At 46.0% G+C, this 22381-nt stretch overlaps 1 protein-coding gene across 1 annotated transcript in view; it reads right to left on the bottom strand.

The window, feature by feature from the left end:
* Dock1 (dedicator of cytokinesis 1) overlaps positions 1-22381 on the bottom strand; it is a 502961-nt gene that overhangs the window by 389507 nt on the left and 91073 nt on the right. Inside the window, exons 14-21 of the mRNA NM_001033420.2 lie at positions 20168-20292; positions 18823-18921; positions 17878-17950; positions 12571-12674; positions 11666-11849; positions 6649-6746; positions 1703-1792; positions 1294-1394 (exon numbers count right to left, since the gene is read on the bottom strand). Of these exons, the coding sequence (NP_001028592.1) occupies positions 1294-1394; positions 1703-1792; positions 6649-6746; positions 11666-11849; positions 12571-12674; positions 17878-17950; positions 18823-18921; positions 20168-20292 (874 nt within the window). The remainder of the gene's footprint in view (positions 1-1293; positions 1395-1702; positions 1793-6648; positions 6747-11665; positions 11850-12570; positions 12675-17877; positions 17951-18822; positions 18922-20167; positions 20293-22381) is intronic.

Genomic DNA, 22381 nt, shown 5'->3' with positions numbered 1-22381 from the left:
AAAATGTCCAATATTCAAACCTACAGGGCATCTCCCCCGAGCCAACAGAGGGCTCAGAGTAAACAGTAACAGAAGACTAATAAAAGGCTCTACACAGCTTGTTCTGCAAGCTTAAGTAGCTTCTACAACTCCTACCCCTGCTAGTGACTCTACCCACCACCTCTCATAAGCATGCAGTACAGGGCAAGAAGGGATATGCAGCCCAACACAGGGTTGTGCCACCCACTGGCTTCATAAGCTGGCATCCCTGGACCTTGAGTTCACAGCTACACAGTCAGAGAAAACAGGCTTTCACAAAGTCTCCTAAGAACCACAGATGGGGCCCTGGACTCATTTTACAGACTAACTTCTAAGTATGGTGTTCTTGAAGAAATAGCATGACTTTTTTTTTTTTTAAGTTTTCAATGCAATTACACAATACAAAATTTGAATACATGTCATTAAATCCCAACATAAGAGAGTAAGTTGAACAGAGCAAATGAACCCCAACAACTGCTTAGTGCTTGCTCTCTACACATCAGGCTTTATTTTTGAGCTCTAATAATTCATTAGAATTCTCAAACAAGTCTACAATTGTCTTCTTTTTTTTTTTAAATAGGCAAAAAGGCTGAAGGCCAGAGATCTTAAGCAAATTGCCTAAGATCACACAATTCATAAAGGACAGAGCTGTCACTTAAGTCCGCGAACCCTGCATTCAGAATTGTGTTACCAAACAGGAGATAACCTGTCTTGACGGCCCAAGCCCCATAAGTTCCCTGTATCCTCAGAGAGGGCTAGAAACAAGGGTCCTACATGGACAGAAGAAAAAAAAAATCTAAGTAGCTTAATAGCTACAATTTGTTTCAGAAAAGAGAAGACATACCTTAAGGAGCAAGGAGGCTAGCTAGAGAATACAAAACTGCATTTTATGTTCACTAAGAAAAACCCAACAGCCTCAAAACAGAAACACATCCATTTATTCATTCATCAGTTGTTTATTGGGGGGCTGCGATGTGACAGGGAGCAGCATCCATACATCAGCTTCATCGAACATAAGCAGAAATTTTCAAAGATAAATGGAAGGTGTGAAGGAGAACGTGGATTTATTCCAAAATGTAAGGCTAATTTATCATGCATCTCTTTCAACAAGATTTTCAGGTCTGTTAAGAAGGAAACAATAACAATACAAAGTATGCCAGTAAACTCAGAGTTTTGAGTGGAGAAACGTATGGTCATAGGCCAAAGTCACAGTGGAAAATGATTGCAAACATCGGAGAATAAAGCAGTGGTTTGAAATAACGTAAGAGAACTCACGTGTAGGCTAATGTTGCACTGAAGTGTTTCTTAATGTAAGTCTCCAAAACAGGATTAAAATGCTGAAATTTCCTATCCGCGATTAGTCCAATAATAAAGACCTATCAACATAACCAAAACATTCTCGTGAGTGGGACAAGGAAAACCATTTTGGAATTATCCACTGTGATATCAGGAAACGAGCTGGAAATGGTCCAGGCAGAGGCCATTCCCAGATTTATATCTGTCTACCCTAGAGAGGGTATTAACATAACTATAGTTTCACATTCAAAGTATATTTGCACTCCTCCGGGCTTCCTTTTTGATTGACTCTCTTTCAAGGTGACTGGGATGGGTCCCTTCCCCCTTCAAAGGCTGCAGCATGAAAGAACACCTCACCCTCTGAGAGGATGAAAGGGAGGCCCCTTACCAGAGCATCAAACACCAAGGTATCAAACGTCTCACTCTCTGAGTTCTCCATCATGATGTTGAAGAGGGCATCCAAGGTGTCCTGAAGGAACTGCAAAGACACAAGAGGTCACTGAACTGTACCTGCATCCTACCTCCCCCAGAGACATGGTCTCTGGCAACACTGACGTTACCCACCTTTCCCCAGTCAAGGAATTGTGGTATGCACCTCTAATCCCAACACTGAGGAGGCCTGGGCAGGACAACTGTCTGCACTATAAAGGGAGTCCTGGGCCCAGCTGAACTACAGAGTGAAACCCTGCCTCAATAAATGTATGAATTAAGTAATTAAACTAGTAATTTACCAGATTTTATTCAGGTAACAGGTGACTGAAGCAAAATTCCACATGACTGATTTCCACACAAAAGGAGGTCACCCTGGGCCAACCAGAAGAAGACTGGAGCTGGGAGAGGCCCTATGTCACCCACTCCACTCAGAGACCCTTCTCAAGTCTCTTCCACATTTTCATAAGGACACGTCAGACTCATTCTTACGAACCAAGCGTCAGAGGCCACGAGTAATGTACATAAGTCACGGAGCACCATGTCCGCTGAGAAAAGAAAATACCTTCTACCAGCTGAGCCAGAAAGAAGAGAATGCGAGACAGCATCTGCGTGCAGCTGAGGAACAGAGCCGGGTGCTGGAAAGGCGTATGCAACTCCAGTAACTGGTGCAGTGCTACTCCTGTCTACTGAAACGCGACAGAAATCACCATACAGGGAAGCAAAGCATCACTCACTTAACTATGAAACAAATTAGACGTCAAAGATCCATCACCCAAGTTCCACAATCTAAAGGAGGCGTGAGATGAACTGGATTAGATTGTACTGAACTAGTGAGATCCTCGGTGGGAGGGATGGCCAAGAATGAGAGGGACAGCATATGATAGAACACTGCCCATGAAAGAACGAAGTAAAAACGCCTCAGCATTAGTCTCAGGAGGGACACACAGCTGAAACCACACAGATGCCCACACCCCACCCACTGTAAAGGTAGACGACAGTCCAGCGTGGGAGAGGGGGGCAGAAAAATGGGGGCCTTTGTGCACTCACTGCTGGGAGAAATGCAAAATAGTACAGAGGCTCTGGAGAACAACTTGACAATTCCTCAAAAACTTAAATCTATATTAACCCTCTAACTCAATGGTAGCATTCCTAAACATCCCAAAGAAAGGCATAATGATCATGCAAAGCCTGCCCAAAAGACAGAAAGCAACAGTGTTTATCATTGCCAAAAAAAAAGGGGGGGAAATGAAACAAATGATGTCCATCCACTGACTATGGGTGAGCATAGTGAATGCTCTCTGTCCATCCCCATCTATCCTCCCACGGGACCATCACTCAGCCACGTGGAGACAGGACAGTCCTGGGGAATTGACAGCACAGACACTCTGTCCATTAAGGACTCAGAAGCTACACTGCACAATTCCTTTATAGCAAATGTCCACAAGAAGCAAATACAGGGAAAGAAACTAGACCGTAGTGCCAGAGGCTCAGGGAAGTGACTGCTGACAGGCTTGAACTTCTATTGTGGGTAGAGAAACTGTTCTTAGATCATACTGAGGACTGTGCCACAATTCTATAAATATATTAAAGCTATTGAACTGAACAGAGTAAAAGGAGAAATTTTATGATATATAAGTTACATCTCAAAACCAGGAGGGAAAACTTTTTTTAAAGAGTAAGTGGGCTAACCAGTACCCCCGGAGCTCGTGTCTCTAGCTGTATATGTATCAGAAGATGGCCTAGTCGGCCATCAGTGGAAAGAGAGGCCCATTGGTCGTGGAGTGGGTGGGTGGGGGAGTGGGTGGGGGAGCATGTAGGGGACTTTTGAGATAGCATTGGAAATGTAAATGAAATAAATACTTAACTAAAAAAAAAAAAGAGTAAGTGGGTGAAGTAGTCACAGGCAGAATAGCACAGGGATGGCTGCATCAGATATTGGGCCCAGATTTTGAGAAGTTCAGCCTTCACAGAGCACCCAAAGGCCCTCGTAGACAACACAAAGCATCGTATATTCCTTTTGAAGAGTGAGGACACAAGTCCCAAGAACCTCTTCCCAAACTAGTGCCAGCTCCAACTACCCACCTGTGCTTTATGCTTTAAAACCAGAAAAACTAGCAGGAGAGCTGAGGCTCGGAGAGACAGAAATCTGTACTATGCTACCCAGCCTCCACTACACCGAGAAAATGGGACAACTAGCAAGAGATAAACTACTGTTTCCATCAAGAACTCGAGCCTGGACATGACAAGATCTTTATCAACTCTGATGGTTTGGGTTTGTACAACCTTGTTACATTCCCCATAGTTTTCAGATTGTAAATCACTGCAAAGGTCAAAACTTCATGCCATCTGCTAACAGCCTAGTATCCCTGCCAGCAGCCTCTCTGAGTAGCCAGCTCATCACAGTTCCTGCAAACTCCCTGCCATAGGCCTACCAATGGCATCAAAAAAGATGACAAGGTCGGTCGGCAGCCCAGAGTCGGAACTGGACAGAGAAGAGCCTCCCTCTCTGGACACAGTAGCTGTTGGTCAGAGACAAGCATGCAGAAGGGGTCCCTACATATAGCCAAAGGTCTGCTTCTCAGACACCCCTCCCCTTAATCTCTGAGCTACCAAGTGAAGAATCAGGCAGCCATTGCCATTCTCCATCTTCATGTGAATCGATTTCTCCCACTACATGTACAAATTCCTTTCTCAATCCATCAGGCACTGCTGTCCATCCTCTACCAGCTACGAAAACACACAAGGAAGTCATGGAATAAATGGAAGATACCCCACCACCTCTCAATGTCTCTAAATAAAGAAGAGCCCTATAAAACCACATGGCTTGAGTCCTACTGTATGGCTTAGAGAACTCAGTTCATCTCTCCAGGAACAAGCATGGCTGGAATACAGTAGCAGAGGAGAAGGAACCAGGTAAGGTGGTTAGGTGGACCCAGCTCAGCCAGGAGAACCAATAATCACCAGAAGGAAAGCTAGGAAAAGCACTTCCATGGGCGAACATTGAGATATAATAATACTTTAGCTATGGGGAATGGACAAGATGACAAGATGATTCTAGATTTTTTTTCCCCTGGTGTGACATCAAGTCAATAGAAGTACCATGAATGCATGACACTGAGACTTCAAAATGAAAGACAATATTTCATTAAACGCACCTCTTTAAAGTACTTTCATTTATCCAGCCAGTTTCCATCTAAACTGGGGATTTAGAATCCAAGGAAGTCTAAAAAGCAATTAATGTTGTCCAAGCCATTGGTACAAGAGCAGGACTGAAGAGATGATTAAAATTTTAAGATTAGCAAGAGCATGTTTGAGCAGTTACACAACGGATGCAGGAAAGTAGTGCAACCAAATTAATTCACGCCGAAGTTAAGCACATTGCTGGTTAATTAAGGCCATTTTAAGTAATTAATTTTCCAGAGATAAGGCAGTCCCTTACTGCATGCTCCTCTCACAGAGGGTGAGGAACTGAAGAGGCAATGCACCAACTAAGCAGTAGAGAAATGATCTATGAACCATCATAGGCCACTAACCAGCTAGCCTGCGTCCCCTAGCCCAGATGGATCACCCCAACCATGATGACATTTCCATTTGTGCAAGGGAATGTCATTCAAGCCCCTTTAATGGAACATGGGAGAAGGAGCAGGGGAGGGGGTGGAGGAGGCAGTACGTTAGAAGCACAGACGATTAGAGAACATAGGGATAGAACCTGATGCTTACAGGAGTTCAGATCACTGCTCTGACTGAAGGCTCCCAGGTCAGGACACTGAGTGGCGAGGGTCTGAACAAGGAACCATACCTACACAGCACAGAGAGTGTCTGCAGGGTGCTCAGCCACGAACCATACAACTCTATCATACTCCCTCACCAAGGCTCAGGGACCACTGGGAAAAGGGGCTGAAAAGATGCTAAGAGCCAGAGCTCAAAAAGATTCAGAGTGAAAGTATCTTCAGGATGGGACAGCTAGCTGTTCTCAGGAATAAACAGCACCTGCAGTTATCTGCACAAAGCCTGTACAAGATCAGACCAGATGAGCCCCTCCCACTCGGTGAGGCACTAGGGACTGTTAAGAGCTCCTCTGGGAGCCTCCGCTTTCCTGAAGGTTGTAGCTCCTGATGCTTTGGTGAGTGGTAATCTGTGGGCTTCACAAGTTGGAATCTACGGGTTCTTACATTTTTTTCAAAAAGGACATTTAGTTGGAGAGGAGAGTGTGAGGTGTGGGGTAAACCTGAGAGGAGTTGAGGGGCGGAGGGGAAGGGGTGAACACAGTCAAAATGCATGAAATTCTCAAATAATGAAAACATTAAAAACAAATACATGCAAAAGCAAACAACACTAATTAGTACCTAATGTTTGTCCAGAGTCCAAATGTGAGGCTAGGACATGAGCTCACTCACACAGGTGGGAAATGACCAGGTCCAACCCTTGGTGCTTGGAATAGTCTACCGGACCCAGAGCTGGCTATCCTGGTCACTTCTGAGTCACATGAAGAATCATGAGTCAGATGCAAGGATGGTGACAATGACCATAGTAAGAACGAAACAACCCAGTACAAACAGGACATCCCCATGGATTAGAAACAGACCACCGTGTCTCAGGAAACACTAAGAACCTAGAGAAAAAGGCAGTGACTGAGCTAGCTGAAGGAGGCCATTGAGCATTGTCAACACCGCATTCAGGACTCATCAAAAGAGAAAACAGCACCCAGAGCAGATGGGTTCCAAGTTCACACTTCCAAGTTAAGCTGCTTAGCCCTTCCAAAGAGAGTTCAGCAGCACTGCGCACACACCTAAGTCATTGTTAAGCAATTATAACCAGAACCTGGCACTTCCCCAGTCAGTACATAATAACAGGCAGAAAACACAAGACCAAGCCTCCCTCCGCAGCCGCAGCCCTCGTTACCTTCACCACTTCACCACCGTCCACCTTCATCAACTGCCTCAAGTTCTGCTGCAGAAGGTTGGTGTTGGATCTCCACTTCAACAGCCCCAGGAGGTCCACTGCAAACAGAACAGCAGATTCAGCTCTCATAACAACACGGACTTTGTCTGGAATTCACAGAGTATGTGAGGTTCTCTGCAAATACATCTCAGAAGAAAACTCAGCCCGATTTCAAAAGGTTCACTTGCTAAATACTTCATTACTGAGCGCTAACATACATAATAGTGATATAGTTGAATTCACTATTTCTAGCCACATTTACCATGAAATGATTTCCATGAAGGAGCTTTCAACATGCATTTAGGAACCAAATGGGGCAGAGGATGACCCCCACCTATTGGAGACAGCTGCTAACCCCTGGAACACTTACTAATGCTACCCACACAGAAAGAGCTGCCAAGCCCTTATCCCCCAAATGGCTCGTCATGCTCAAGAACAAATGTCTATTTTTTTAAATAATATAAAACAAATTGAAGTCCTGAAACTACAAACTGGATAATCTATGGAACAACGAAGACTGTGAAAAATTGAGAACCCTTTTAAAGCAGCTGGCTGCTGCCCTCTGAGCTGTCCAGGATTGAATATTCTAGCTTCCAAAGATCCAAAGAAAAGGGACATATCTGTAGTGTGTGTGTGTGTGTGTGTGTGTGTGTGTGTGTGTGTGTGTATATGTGTGTGTGTGTGTGTGTGTGTGTGTGTGTGTGTGTGTGTGTGTATGTGTGTGTGTGTGTGTGTGTGTGTGTGTGTGTGTGTGTATGCAGGTGCATGCACAAGTGCATGGGTAGATGTCCAGCCTTGAGTATTTATTCCTCTACTATCATTGTAAGGCAACGTCCCCCACTGAATCTGGAGTTTGACTCAATTCAATGGGCTGGGCACTGGGCTCCAGGAATGCACCTGTTTGTACCCACCCACTCCCAAGTGCTAGGGTTACAGAAACCGGACACTGCTGCTTGCTTTTATGTGGCTGCTAAAGACCCACACTCATACCCTCACGCTTGCAGAGCACAGGCTACAGACAGAGACATCTTCCCAGGCCTCGAGGGGTTTTGGATGGTTTTTCTTTTTTCCTTTTAAAGCTTGAAGGATTCCGCTTAAGACATTAAGATGTTCTTTACGGTAGGAAGACAGAATCCCATCCCTGTCTAGGAAAGCCCATGTGCCCATACTTTCTCCCTTACAATTATATTTCTATGCTTCTATGCCATTTCTTGCAAAACTGCAACTGGCAAACTGTATCTCACCTACAGCTTATATGGGTTAGCGGGAGCATCGGCTACAGAAGAAACTACAAGCACCAAAGTAAACAAATTGACAAATAAATAAAGCCAAGGTTCCCGTTAACACTGGAAAGCCAGCATATAATTTTGGATCTAGGTAAGAATTCGATAAGCAGACATGCATTCTAATTTCAGAATCAGACCACACAAAAGCCACCTACACCCCATACAGATTCTCATGTGTTTCTTATCACCTCGGGCATCACTGATGACTAGAAGAGTAAACCGGAGGGGGGCGGCACTCAGCACCCACATACAGTGTGGATTATGTAAAGCCAGCTGAGTCACACAGTAACTACAGAACACTGGGCAGGGAGTTTCCCTTGTCTCCTTGGCTGAACAGCGGGTGCGGCGCTGCATAATTTGCAGGGCAGCTAAAAGAATCCAACAATAAAACATGTAGGCAAGCTTATCACAACAGCCAACATAAAACCAGCAGTCGTCCTTCAGATAGGAAAGGAGCTAGAAATTTGGGGCGGAAGTTGACGTGTTGTGATTCTAACTGAAAGTAAAGTAACAAGAAAGGGTCCATCTTGGCCTGACCCTTCTGATCCAAGGGTTGAGGGTGTCTCCGTCTCTGTCTCCGTCTCAGGAGTGATCAATGTCGCTTTAATGGAGACCAATGCATCACCTAAGCCCCAATCATTCCGAGCTGGTATCACGCACCATGTGACTGGGTTGAGTCTGGTCTCTATAGTTTAACTTTCCATTTCTAGTTATTTACTTATCCTTGGGAGGGTGTTATTTCGTTATTGTTCATTTGGGGTTTTTCTTTTCCTTTTTTTTTGGTTGTGGTTGTTTGAGGGATTTTTGTTTTGTTTTGCTTTTTTGGAGGTTTTTTTCCCCCCTTTTTGGGTAGAGGGGCAGTCAGCGATCATTAGATGGATCAGACTAGCCCGGAGCTCACTGCAGAACCCAGACTGTATTTGAACTTGTAAATTCTCCTGCCTCAGCAACCAAACCCCATCCCACCCAACAAAAAACTTGGATTATAACATTTGTACTGCCCATCTGGGCTCTGTATTGCAAATTTGAGGAAAAAGTTCAAATGAGAAAATTCACAAATCACCCCACTGGGCAGTGCTGAAGGAAAAAGTTTGTCCCTCCCCCACAGAGCTACCCAGGCAGGAAAGGCCTCCAGTCCCGGGGACTCAACACAGCTGGGTTCATAATTATCCTTTGTTTCATGACTCCTTTCCCTCTCATTATACAGTAAGCTAATTGAGAGGAGGGATCGCATCTTACAGTTCTTGTCCTATCCCCTATGGCAGCCCACACAGCGCTGAGGACAGAGATCTTTAATACAAACCTTGATGAATAATTCAGCCCCTGCTTTTCTTTCCCTAAGTAATGGAACTTTGCGAGAACAAATTATGGTTTCAGGAAAAATGATTCCCTCAGAGGAGAATTTGGGACTCCACACTCAGGCGCCAACTAGGGCACCCCCATCTTATACACTCCTGGCATGGCACAATCCCAAAAAGGGGTATCAATGCTTGCATGAAATGAAAGCCAGATTCTTCCTTCTGTTCAGTGAGCAGCATCACTTTGGAATTTCCTTGTTGCTTGGCAACAGCTGCTGCAGAGACCAGGGCTCTCTCACTGGGTACCAGGGAGGGAATCACCCTGCAAATGGTGAGATTCAAGGAGCTGTAAGGTAAGAAAGTATTCCACACACCACCCTGGGAGGTTCCCCCCCCCCCGCATGTTTTAAAGAGATACTGTGGATGAGACTTGTTTTGATAGGAAATTATGATCAAATTTCAGACAACTAGCGATGCATCTGGAACACTGACCCACATATAAGACAGTGGCTTCCTCCAAAGTGAGAAGCTGAGCAGAGCTCAGCACCTGCTGAGACACTAAAGCAGACACACTTGGGGTCAATGACCCAGCTGGGGACACCACCCTTAGCCTGCATTGAATGAGGCACAAACATTAGTTCATGTACCCCAATGTAGGTACACGCTGAGAATCTCATTCCTAGTACTGGGACATTCTTTGCACAGCCCAGTCACTAGCTGGAGCCCACATAGCTGACTCATGTCCCTGAGAATCAAACTCCTGCACAATCCTCCCTCCCCCCCCCCCCCACTTACACAAATCCAGTCCTTCTGGGAAGTGGGGGATGGGGGGGGGGGGTCATTTGCTGGTAGCGATTACCACAGGCAGCAAGTAAGAACCCTTCAGAAATGATTCAAACCCACGGTGACTTGGCAACCAGGAAGTGTCCAAATGGTCTCCAAGTATCGGTGTTCACATAGGCTCAAACAACTCAGATGTGTCTGGATGACTCACAGCCTCTCACTAATATTTTACTAGGGAGGCCAAGGGTGGGAAAGCCTCACTGGGCAAAGCTGAGAATGAAGAGAGATGTAAAATGTAAAGAGAGATGGAAGCAGCAGGTGGCGAAAGTTTGAAAGACACCTGACTGGCACGCCTCAGCCCTCAGGACAGCAACATTTCTCCCTTCCAGAGTCCCATCTTCCAAAGGACGGGCTTCTTCCATGCTAGGGTAATCCAGTGCAAGCCCAAACGATGCCTGCTCCTCGGCAAATCTCAAACTCCAGCCATGACTGACAGGCAACACCGAGATGTGATTCCTGATAATGACGGACATTAATAATCACAACTCCTATCAGGCAGTTAAGAGGGAAAAAAATTGGATTTTCAAGCTCCATTTCAAGAGAGCATAAAGTCTCTGCACAGCTATGATACGGCCACATTAGGAGGACGCGGCTTTTAAATGAAGGATTTGTGCAGAGAGCCTCTGCCTCCTCCAGACAGAGTCACGGCAACGGTACTGGTGTGCCCTGAATAAGAAGTATCGCCACCGGGCTGCCATGACTCCGAGGAGGCTGCAAGCAGTGGGAAATGAACTCAGTCAGCCCAGGGCCGAGGCATCAGCTGATGAGTGACCTGCCACATTAGGCTGAGCTTGGTGGACTAGAACCAGCAAGGAGGTCTTATCTCACACTGTAAGCAGGGAGCCCAAACATATCAGGCCAATCAACTTCTCCAAAGAGAGATAACTGGGAATTATCTCAAGGAGAATCAAGACAGAGGAAGACACAGAGAAGGGAGTACCTCACATCTGACAGTGTGTATACACTAGCCAGAACGCTCCGGAAGCAGGCATTATTCACATGTGTACCAGCGGGAAGAGCTGGGTTAAAAGCTTCGTTACTCAAGGTCATTTCCAGGGTTAAGTTAGAATGAAGGTTCAACTCCATTTCTCTGATCTGTTTTCAAACCTTGTGTATTCCCCATGATGCCTTGTTTCCTTCTTTTGCCTGGAAAACTTCTCCAAGAGGAAGGCTGACAAGACGGAAGAGTGGTTACGGTGCTCGCTAACAAGCTTGATGAACAGAGTTCAAGCCCCACTGTTCACACAGAGAAAGGAAAGAAGCCAGTGTGTCCTCTGACTGCCCCCACATACACCACAAATAAACACATTTAAAAATAAAATTAAGTCCTCCCATTGTTTAATCTCCCTGCTAAGTTAGTCCTCAGCCCAAAATAGAAGTGTGAGTTTTAAACTCTGACGGATGCCACTTCCTCTTCCCAAGCTCATCGACATCTATGGAGGTCCTTATCAAAGGACACAGTGGGTGACGTCCACGCACCCACAGGAAACTCCTCCACTCAACACGCAGCCAAAAGGGATGTGTTGGAGAGGGAGGAATTCTAGAACTCACCGTTCTGGGTCAGTTTCGTGGAACACACCAGAGTGGAGATCTGGAAAGAGTCTTTGCTGATGGTACAACTCCCAAGACTCTGCATTCCTTTGCCTGTGGCTGAGTGGCCCTTTTCTTCCAACTCCCCCTTGGTACTAGGGAGGCTCAAGTATGTGGCTGCATCTTCGAGCTTTTTGGCTTCAGCCTGTGGGTTTGATTGCACCTTGTATCAAACAACATTCATGGAGGCCACACTCCAGGTTCTGCATGCCTTATTATTATGATTTCCTTCAACCCCCACGCCCCCTTCCACACTGTGTTCTACAGTGCACTTCAACCATCTTCCCTCGTCCTGTGGACTAACGCCCATCCTCAGCCTTCGCATACAGCACGGAACGTGTTATTGCCTGTCATCGTCTCTCGTTAGGAACAGCAAAAGGGCTGGCCAATCATAACTGCTCATTTACATAATTAAATGCAGCTCCATGCTACACAGCAGCTCTGTCCTCCGGTGAGAAATGTCAACTGAGATGTTCATCTTGATCGCAGGCTTGACTGAAGTGGGAAGTTCTGAGAGCTTGGTAAAGCATACCTCGAAGCGTGTCCACCACAGAGAATTAACTATGAGGGGAAAGTTACCTCCTGAAACTAGGTACACATGAAGACTGGGGACCCTGATGGGCTAAAACAAAGTCTCCTCCCACAGTATTCTCTGTTTCCTGGCCACCTGGATATAAGCTGCTCACCACACCCTCCCCACCAGGAAGGACCAGGACCGAAAGCGCTGACACACCCTGACTCCCTTTATTGTTTTGCTCAGGTATTTGTCACAACCATGAAAAGCTAACAGTTCAGCTCAGGTGAGGGCTTCACTAGGGCCTGATCCAGTCAGGGCGCCCAGGGTACCCTGGGACAGAGGTGCGTACCTTGTAGACAATAAGGTCATGCTCCCCGTCTCTCAGGGTGGTCCCATCGTATCTCATCAGCTTCACAAAGGCCAGTGCGAAGATCTTTTCAGATTTATCCTTGGCTGCAAAGAAAACCAATCATTACCCTCAACTACAGTCAGGACAAAGTGACATTAGCACCTGCTACAAAGACGCCTGGTAGACAATCGCCAACGTACACAGGAGAAGCCAATGGGGGACGGAGAAACAAACCCCACAATCACCAACAGGAAGATTCGCATCAGAAGGATCGACTGTCCTCGAACTAGTTCCAAGTCTCAGGGAAGGGGAGACTGTGCAACCCAGAGCTGATTCCAGGACAAAGCCAGGAAGGTTTTGCAGAAGAGTGAAGGGAGCTCACACCGCTACAACCCGAAGTAAGTGGGAGGAGCCAAACTGAACGTGGCTTGGTTTAAACAAGAACAGAGAGACTGCGATGTGAACGAGGGAATAAACCTAGGACATGGGAAAGGGCCAGTGCAGGGAGGAAAACTGCTTAGCAATAGAGAAACCACGGAGTCCTAGTGCACACCACCTATCTCTGGGGGCCAGAAGACCCCCCCCCATGAGATGTTCTAGGGTCTTTAGCAAGAAAGTGCAACAGCCAGGCCTGCATGGAGGGCAAGAAAGTGCAACAGCCAGGCCTGCATGGAGGGCTCGTGCTCTCCCTTGCTTCAGGCTTCTTCAAAGCATCTAAAACAATCAACTGCCCATTCATATATGGTATCAGCATCTGATGGGTTTTCTTCATGGTCTTCAACACTGGCAGATATGTGGGGGTAGGGGATTTGTTATGTTACTGCTAGTCTGTCTACTGAGCCCTGGAATCTAAGGGTTTCTGAGTATGCATGTTTGTCTGTGTGAGAGTATACATATGTAGGTGTGTATGTATGCAATATATATATGCATATATATGTGTTTCTATGTGTCTATATGTGTACATATGTATATGTATATATACATATGTAGATATATGTCTGTATCTGTATATATACACATGCATATATGTGTGTATATATTTATATATGTATATGCATATATACACAAGTATATGTATACATGTGTATATACATGTATGGATGTATATTTTTGGATGTAATATGTATATGTACATATCTGTAGATGTGTATATGTATGTATACATATATGTATGAGTATGTATGTGTAGTTGTATATATGTTTGTATATGAATATTTATCTATGTATATACATGTGCATATATATATGTATACATATATATATATATGTGTGTGTATGTGTGTATGTGTGTGTGTGTGTGTGTGTGCATGAGTATATACATGCGAATGTGTATATGTCTGTATGTATGCTATTTTCCAGCACATGAAATAAAGCCTAACCAACAAATACTGGCACTAGTTAGGAAGAGGACCAACAAAAAGGTAAGCTCTTTTACATCACAAAGAAAGCAAAACCTGGACGCTTGCACAGGAATAAAGGATCAGCGGCCCTGTGGGAGGATGGTCAGAGAAAGTGGATCTGAGAAGGTAGATGGACCACATGCCAAGAAGAAAGGGTGCAACAGCAATGTCCACTAGCAACGAGGACCCCGATGGGGATGGAAGGCCAATGTGGCTGGCAAGCAATGAGTGAGAGCCATGGAGTAGTAGGGACAGGTAAAGTAAGGTAACAAGCAAGAGTCAAGACTAAAGAGATGATTTCCACAAGCTGCCAAGAGTGTCAAAGGGAGTATTCAAAAGTCTGTCCAAAAGGGAAGGACAGAGGTAAGACTTGGAAGGAGCACACATCCATCCTCCTCCAGATGAGGAACTCAAAACTTTCACACCATGACCTCAATAGCCAAGAAGCCGCATCTTGTGAATTTTGATAGTTGCACTGCCTTATATACAACAGGGGCTCAGTAAATGCTTGCTAATTAAAGGACAGTCAACCAACCAAAAAATAGAGATGTAGAAACAGAACAGATGTGCCTTATTCATCTAAAACACTGCTTTATGAACAGCAGCAGAACATGTGAGAGACGTCTGTATCAAGTGGTAAGGACCCACTCCTGCTAAGCTTGAGTCCCCAGGAGCAGCAACCTCTAGACATGCATGCAATGGCAATTATCAGCCGACAGCTTCTACTGAGCCTACCACTGAGTGGTACCAAAAAGGGGCTTCGTCCATTACCACTGCATCTTCAACACTCAAGGAAGGGTCACTGTCCAGCACATGCCTGCTAAGAGCCACTGCAAAAGTAGATGGATTATTCTAGCACAAACTCAGAGTCCTATAAACTATACAGCAGGAGTCTGCACTTTATGTAGCCAGAACTGCCGCACCCAGACAAGCCTGCTCTAATCCAGAAAGACATATGTGTAACACATGAATCGATGTGTCTACATGGCCAACAAGTTGCCAGTAGGGCATGTGCTTGCATGTCAACACCAAGCTACTCCAACACAGATTGTGACAGGGGGCATCCCATCACTTCTTCTTCTCCAGGACTTGCTCTAAGGTAGAAAGCAGCTTGAGTGTGGCTAGTAAACAGTAAAGGTAGACAACGTGTACTGAATTCTTTCTTTCTCAGACCCAGGGCTTGTGTACTCAGACTCAGCTGTAGCAGCCCCTACGGCTGCCCTCGGTAGCTGGCAAACAAGATCTCATGAGCGTCACTTTTACAATGCTCAACATGTCTCCAAAACCACATAAGCTATGGCCTTGGAGACTTCATTAATTATGCAAATGTGTCTTGGCAAGTCGGGTGATAGCATCTTGTCTGTAATGAGTACTTAAAACTGACGAGAAAAACAAGGATTTGGAAAATTAGAATGCTGGAGATCTCCCTATACCCCAGTGTAATTCATTAATTAAGGGGAATGAATTTGGTAAGAAAGTGGCTCCAGAGTGACTCTGACACAGTCCTCCATGGAGTCTAGATCTCTTACCAACTATGCTTCCTCCACAGAAACTGGAGGCCCCATAGCCTCTTACCAACCTTGGGATGATGTGTGTCCAGGAAGCCAAGCCTGCTCTACAGATGGTCTTTCCACCTTTTCAAGAGTACCTAAGCTCCTCCTGTCCTCTCAGCAGAGTGCTGACCTACATCCTGGCCACACCTGGGCTGTGGCACCTGTGCAGGTCACACCTGTGCCCAGAGAAGCCCTTTCACCAGCCCCCATCTGTCCACATCCCGTTTCTGTCAGTTCACATTTTATTCTGGGCTATCATTCCTCAGGTGGTCCTGCATACAAATCCCATGACAAAGGAGCCTCCATCTCCTTGGTGTATAGACAGGCAATAACAAAGACCAGGAGATGGAAGCCATTCACCAAAGGCACTGTACTATAGCGCTAAGACACAGGTTAGACCCGAAGCCGTTTTAGGGGCCACTAACTCAAAAGCCTCTACCCAGAGTTCTTCACATATAACGTGAGAATTCAGGCCAGGAAAACTGACTGTGTAAGGACTTCTAGTTATATTTGATCCATACAACACAGTGAAGCTCCCACGTCAGCCTCAAGAATGTAAGCGCGCCGGGTGTGGTGGCGCACGCCTTTAATCCCAGCACTCAGGAGGCAGAGGCAGGAGGATTTCTGAGTTCGAGGCCAGCCTGGTCTACAAAGTGAGCTCCAGGACAGGCAGGGCTATACAGAGAATCCCTGTCTCGAAAAAACAAAAAAACAAAAAACAAAAAACAAAAAAAAAGAATGTAAGCGCACAGTCATTGACTGTGCCCATCACCCTGGGGTTTTAGGGCACTATGTGCATTGACTAGACTCTTTCTCTCTTCCTGCTGACCCAAAGGTGACTAAGCCCTAAGTAAGGGAAACCCCACCTCTCCACTAGCTGGTCTTCACTCACCTGACAACCGGTGGCCCTCTAACTCAACTCCTGACCGTTTCTCACTGCTAGGATGGGATTGTGAGAGGTGGCTGCCATGCTCTTCGTCCATCACATACAGATCCACCACGTGGGCTCCTAGCTGTTCTAGAGCCTTTGTTTAACCGATTCCTAGACTTGCACATCTTGTAAGCTGATGTTCACATATGGCTCTCCAGCTCTGCGGAACTTAGGCCCTCTCCCTCCTAACTCCCCCCGAAGTCTCAGGATTCTCAGTGGCCTTCCGCAGAAGACCACAAACCTTCCAACAACAAGCCTGGGGTGTGTTCAGCCCAGCGGGCCACTGTTGGGTGATCCTCCATCACATACACCTGGCGACAGGGAGGGCCTGAGTCCCCAGAAACTATCAAATGGAGACAGAGGAGCACTTCATCCAGTAACAGGGTCCTTTCGGGACCCAGCAGGATGCTGAAGACAGGCTAATAGATGCCATTTCTGTAGGAATCTGCGACAGAGTCTAGAACTAATTGTCTCCCTGTGTGGCCCCCATGTGGTCATCGGAGGCACACTATAACACTGTATAACACTGTAACACATCCTTGTCACAGATCCCATCTAGCTGTAAGCCTACCCAACTCAGTGTCACACACTTCAGTCAATGGAGGACAGGAAGTAATTGTGTCATCGTTCCGTGATAGTTTAGTGTTTAGCCTGGAGCTATACCCGTAGCAGACTCTTAATTTGACCTGTGTGATGGAACGGGCTTCAGTAATCAGAGATCAGTTCTTTCAGAAAGGAGAAAATGTGAAGACCCGCTCCTTCCTCTAGGCTTGGTATGAAGGGCAAGGTTGCATCAATGCCTGTGAGAGCTCCAGCTAAGCTCCAGCAATCACCCACGAATACAAAGAGGGTTCGAGTTCTCCATTCCAAAGAACACTGAGAGGCAATTTTCCAAATGGTTTGATGTGTCTCAGTGACTTTCCTAATAGAACTGGCATGGGGTGAGTCAAAGAAGAAATGGGACTGGAACGATCCCTCACAGTTAAGCACTCCTGTAGAGGAACTGAGTTCAGTCCACAGCACCTACACAGGGCAACTCACAACAGTGTGCAACTCCAGCTCCTGGGGATCTGACTGACGTCCGTGGCTACCTCCACTGGCACTGCACTCGAGTCCACAAACCAACACTCACACACACACATAGACACATAAGTAAAAATAATAATCTTTAAAGATGAGGAAGAGCGGCATGAGAAAGAGAAGCAAGGAGCAGGGGCACCATCCATCCCAGAGGGAAGCATGACATCAATTTCCCTGAGATCTCTTCCATGATGTTCCAGGGGCAAGTTCAGATGAAAGAAATGGCCCAGGAGCCATGACATCACTGTAGATGACAGCCATGTGCTGAAGCAATTCAGAGCAGGTGCTGCTTGCTAGGCCCTTCCCTTGAAAACAAACACTGATAAAGTGGCCCGTTACTCACAGTCCTGCGAGGATCTATGGCGGAAGGTGAATCGAAGGTGACTCCGGTTCACGTCCTCAATGGGGATGGCCACCTTGAAGAATCAAATGGGGATGTGTGAGTACCTATCCCAAGCTCTTCCAGCAGGAAGTGCTTAATTCAGTCTGGTTATCAGCACCAGGATAAACACTCGGGCACCAGAGAAATGAAAACACTGTCTATCTCATCCGTATATGATTTCTGCCAAAGGCAAAATGTCTTTTGAAAATTTAAACAAGATAATATTGTGAAGGACACCAAGCCAACTCTGCTAGACAGCCAGCTATTTTTTGTGTTAACACTCAGATGCACACCGCTCAGATTCTATTTCGTTGTCTTCATTGTAGCCACTACATAAAGGTATCTACATCCCACCGGCAGCCGCAGCCAGAAAGCTTTCCTGTTCCATTATGGCCAGCGAACATGGCCTCATGCATGTGGCCTGTAAGCAAAGGCTACCCCAGATGTTCATGTCAGGATCTATATTCCAGGGGCCAGGCTTTACTTTATTCAATTCAGGTTCTTAGGGTAGGTGCTGGGGTGGTGGTCATGGTTACACATGACAGTGGGGTATCATGGTGCTATGAGCTGCACCAGGAAAGCATTGTGGCAAGGTCACAAAAAGCAGACCCAGTACTCAACAGTACCCTCCACACACTGACACCTCGATCCTTCCTATGTGGTACAGCGGCAGCAGACCACAAAACACCCCAGACTCAGGGAGAGAAAGACCATAGCTATCTTGAAGATGTGACAGTTCATTTCCATTCAAGTCCTCTTTTTACGTTTGAGGGAGATAAGGGTAAACGTATTAGTGAAATTCCTAGGGTGGGTCCTTGACAACCTTGAGCAACTTTGCTTTCTGTGGTGTGAGGGAGGATTTCACAAGCAGGCCCCAGGGAGGAAATGACCATAGAAATCCAATACCTTAAGGGTCTCAAACCAGCGAGGCTGCTTCACTTGATAATAAATCACCGATTTGTACTCGGAGATCGCCTCGTCGCCAGCACCGGGGAAAATCACGTGCTTTAGGAAAAGGCATAAAGAAAGAGTTCATGTTAGGCAAGCTAAGGGGGCGCAGTGGCTAAAGGCTCTCGGTGCCAAGTCTGACGACCAGAGTTCAGTCCCAGGACCTGCATGGTAGAAACAGAGAACTGACGCCTACATGTGTAGGCATGCGCACACACACACACACACACACACACACTAATTTTTTTTTAATAATTTAGTTTTTCAAAGTGTTAACATTAGATATCACAGTGTCTTCCCTACATATTCCTGTTGTACCCAGTAAAGGAGGAGCGGTCGTCATCAGGCTGCCAATAAACCACTGCATTTGGGCCCCAGAACGAAGGCACAGGTCTGCCTGTGCTAGTGGTCAGTCTACACAATAGCCTCAGACCCTGGAGGTACAGACAATCATGAAACATGGGGCAAACCTTGACTGCCACTTCTCCTGTCCCCTCCCCAACTCAGTTCAAATGACAATCTGAGAACACTTGCCTGACTTACTCAGCAGGCCTAAAGCAAAGGTTGTCCACCAAACAGGAGGTTGCAAGATGTATTCCTCTAGCCACGAGGATTGCCTGCCAAACTTCAACCAGATTCATGCCACTGATGCCCAAGAGGCCGAGGCAGTATACCTCAAGGCTTCTAGAGAAATAAGTGACGCCAGACAAGGCCAGACAGGGAGAAACGATATGAGCCATGTTACACACAGCTGAGCCCAAGTACTAGCCCAGCAATTGCTGTCTAGTCCAGTGGTACCTAGAGGGACACCCGCTCTGCTCATCAGAGGGAACCACAGTGCCCGGGCCAGTCTGGTGGATTCTGCTGGCTGCTTTTGCTATGAAGACGAGGTATTCGTCACTTTGGGCATATGAGAGACAAGACAGATGATCCTAAAAGTCCACCTCATTCTCTGACCCTGAGCAGATAGTGTTACTGCTCAGATTCCATCTCCTCATCTCTCAGATATTGAAAGTAATGATCTCTGACCTATTTCTGCAGGACTGCAGTAAGAAACAAGATCCCGTTATAAATCTGAGCAAGAAATGTGGTCAAAAATCTACAGGGATCCCCTGAGACAGGCTAGTGGCTTGGATTCCCAGAACACAATGGCAAGCAGGGAAAAAGAAGGCAGGCACCCATACACATGCCAACATATGAGATAACACAGCCAATCAAAACCACCTCAGTTCCTGCAGCAGAGCCCAAGTGGACATTTGCATAGTTGAACTTGAATTCTACAGACAAGACTCAGCAGAAATACCTCCAATCGCTTCCCATCTTCATCATAGACAGACACTGTCACCTCCACGTTCTTCGCAGTTGTTTTACTGCCTTTATCAAAATCCCCTTGAACTAATGTCACATAGATATCATTTCGAACATCACCTGGGGGGAAAATTATATCTTTAATAGCAATCCATCATTCATAGCGTAACTGTGAATTTAGCCAAATTGTCGGAAGCACTTATAAATACTGTATTAGATGGCTCTAAAATATTTCCTACAAAACAGTCTCGGCTTCTAAGACACGGCAAAACCTATTTGTATCAACTTCATCTCTGTACCTCTGTGAGGTAGTCAGAGTGGCCCCAATGCCACTGATGAAGCTATAAGGACCTAGACCCTTTGTAGCATCCCATGATCAGTAGAGACATTTGTAAGCCGCCCATGGAATATCACTATGTCCTCAGCAGCCAGTGCACACACGCATAAGAGAACCAGCATTCCTCTTTGCTAGTTCTCCTTTGCTTCCTTTGAACTGTCTGAATTCAAGCCTTAAACTGAAAGCCTAAAGGGATGAGAACCAGGACCAAGGACAGGGGCAGGTCACAGAGAAGGTTCTATGTGGTTCTTCTCTTCTAGCAAGTAGCTGTCGGGATCAAGTGGGAAGCACAAAATAGAACTGCAGAACTATAAGAACCGAACAGAGTTTTGCAAGGGGCGGAGGTAGGTTTTTGTTTTCTTTCGCTTTTATTTAGGATCTCACTTGTAACCCAAGGTGGCCCCCGATGTACAGGGATCCTGCCTCAGCCTTCCAAGTGCTGGGATATCAAGGGTGTAACGCCACATAAACCTCATGCATTTTAGTCTAAAGTGGACCTTTAAGTGTGATGAGGACAGATTAGAACAAATGAACGGAGTCTTCTTTCTGTTGAGAACGTGCGAGCTGCGCACTTCCTTAGCTTCATGATGGAGAGGAAGCATTGTCACTGCTCTGCTAACCCGTTCTAAGGCTGCCTGGCCCCAGCCTCGCTCAATCCAGCTCTGCACAGAAAAGCAGAGTGCATCGGACGCCAGTGGTGCTTAACGATGAGGACTTCTTAAGGGGAAAAAAGCCTTTTCTTGCTTTCTTGTTTTTTTATTGTGCTTTTTAAAAAATTGCTCTATTTTGGCTTTTAATGGATCCAACTATTAAATTAAAGTTGCATTTAAAAGTCATTATTGTAATGGTCCCAGTGGGTTGCTCCAACAGCCATGGTAGCTACTCAAGAAGGAAGCACGGCCGCCATGGCAGATACTCCCCACAAGAGAGGTTAAAATGATTCAAGCATGAGGCTGGGGCTGCAGGAAGCAAGACTTCCAACCTAAAACCTACCACTTATCAGCTGTGGGACCTCAGATAAGTCCCTTGACACCACTTAACAGCTTTATTGCTTTGGCACACCTCAATTGTATGTTTCTCCGCCTGAAAATTCTATCAAAACACAAAAACCATGATCTTTGCCTGTATGCATATGTGCATACAACTGTATATGCAGCTGCGGAGGCCAGAAGACAACCTCCATTGTAATACAGCCATCCACATTCTATTTCAGGACAGTCTCTCACTGGCCTAGACCTCACCAATTCAATAGACTAGCTATAAGCTTTAGGGATCTGCCTCTCTCCAAATCCGCTCCATGCAAGCACATGTCACCATGCCCAGCATTTTTTAGGTGGGTTCTGGGCATTTAAAACTCAGGTCCTCGAAAGCATTTTAGCCACTGAGCTATCACTCTAGCCCTCAAAATCATAATATTTTATTTTATTTGTGAGGGCTATATATGAGTTTCCTAAAACCCTCAGCAGGGAGAGAAGTAGCATGGGCTATCAGACGTCAAGGGGATGAAGGACCACAGCCTCACACCTATGTTCACCATTCCCACAGAGAAATGCTTCTGCACAATCATAGAAAAAGACAAAGACACCATTTGCAGTAGAAGAGAAAGATGCTAGAAGATGTTGAGCTTTTGTCAAACTATCTATTGTAATGCTAAGTGTGGGCCTGGAGTCTGCACTTAGACCCTGTGACCCTGCTCCCCGCCCAAGTTAGTTCTGATTGGTGAATAAAGAAGCTGACATCCAACAGCTGCACAGAAGAGACATAGACGGGGTTTAGGTTTTGCAGGTTTGGGAGAGAAGAGGACCAGGAGGAAGAAGAACGTGCAGGAGAGGAGGAAGGAGAAGCCACCGTGGGTTAAGGGTTAAGAGAGCA

This window comes from Mus musculus, chromosome 7, assembly GCF_000001635.26.
Source record: "Mus musculus strain C57BL/6J chromosome 7, GRCm38.p6 C57BL/6J".
NCBI classification, from domain to species: Eukaryota; Metazoa; Chordata; class Mammalia; order Rodentia; family Muridae; genus Mus; species Mus musculus.
This window is presented reverse-complemented; position numbering and strand designations above follow the sequence as displayed.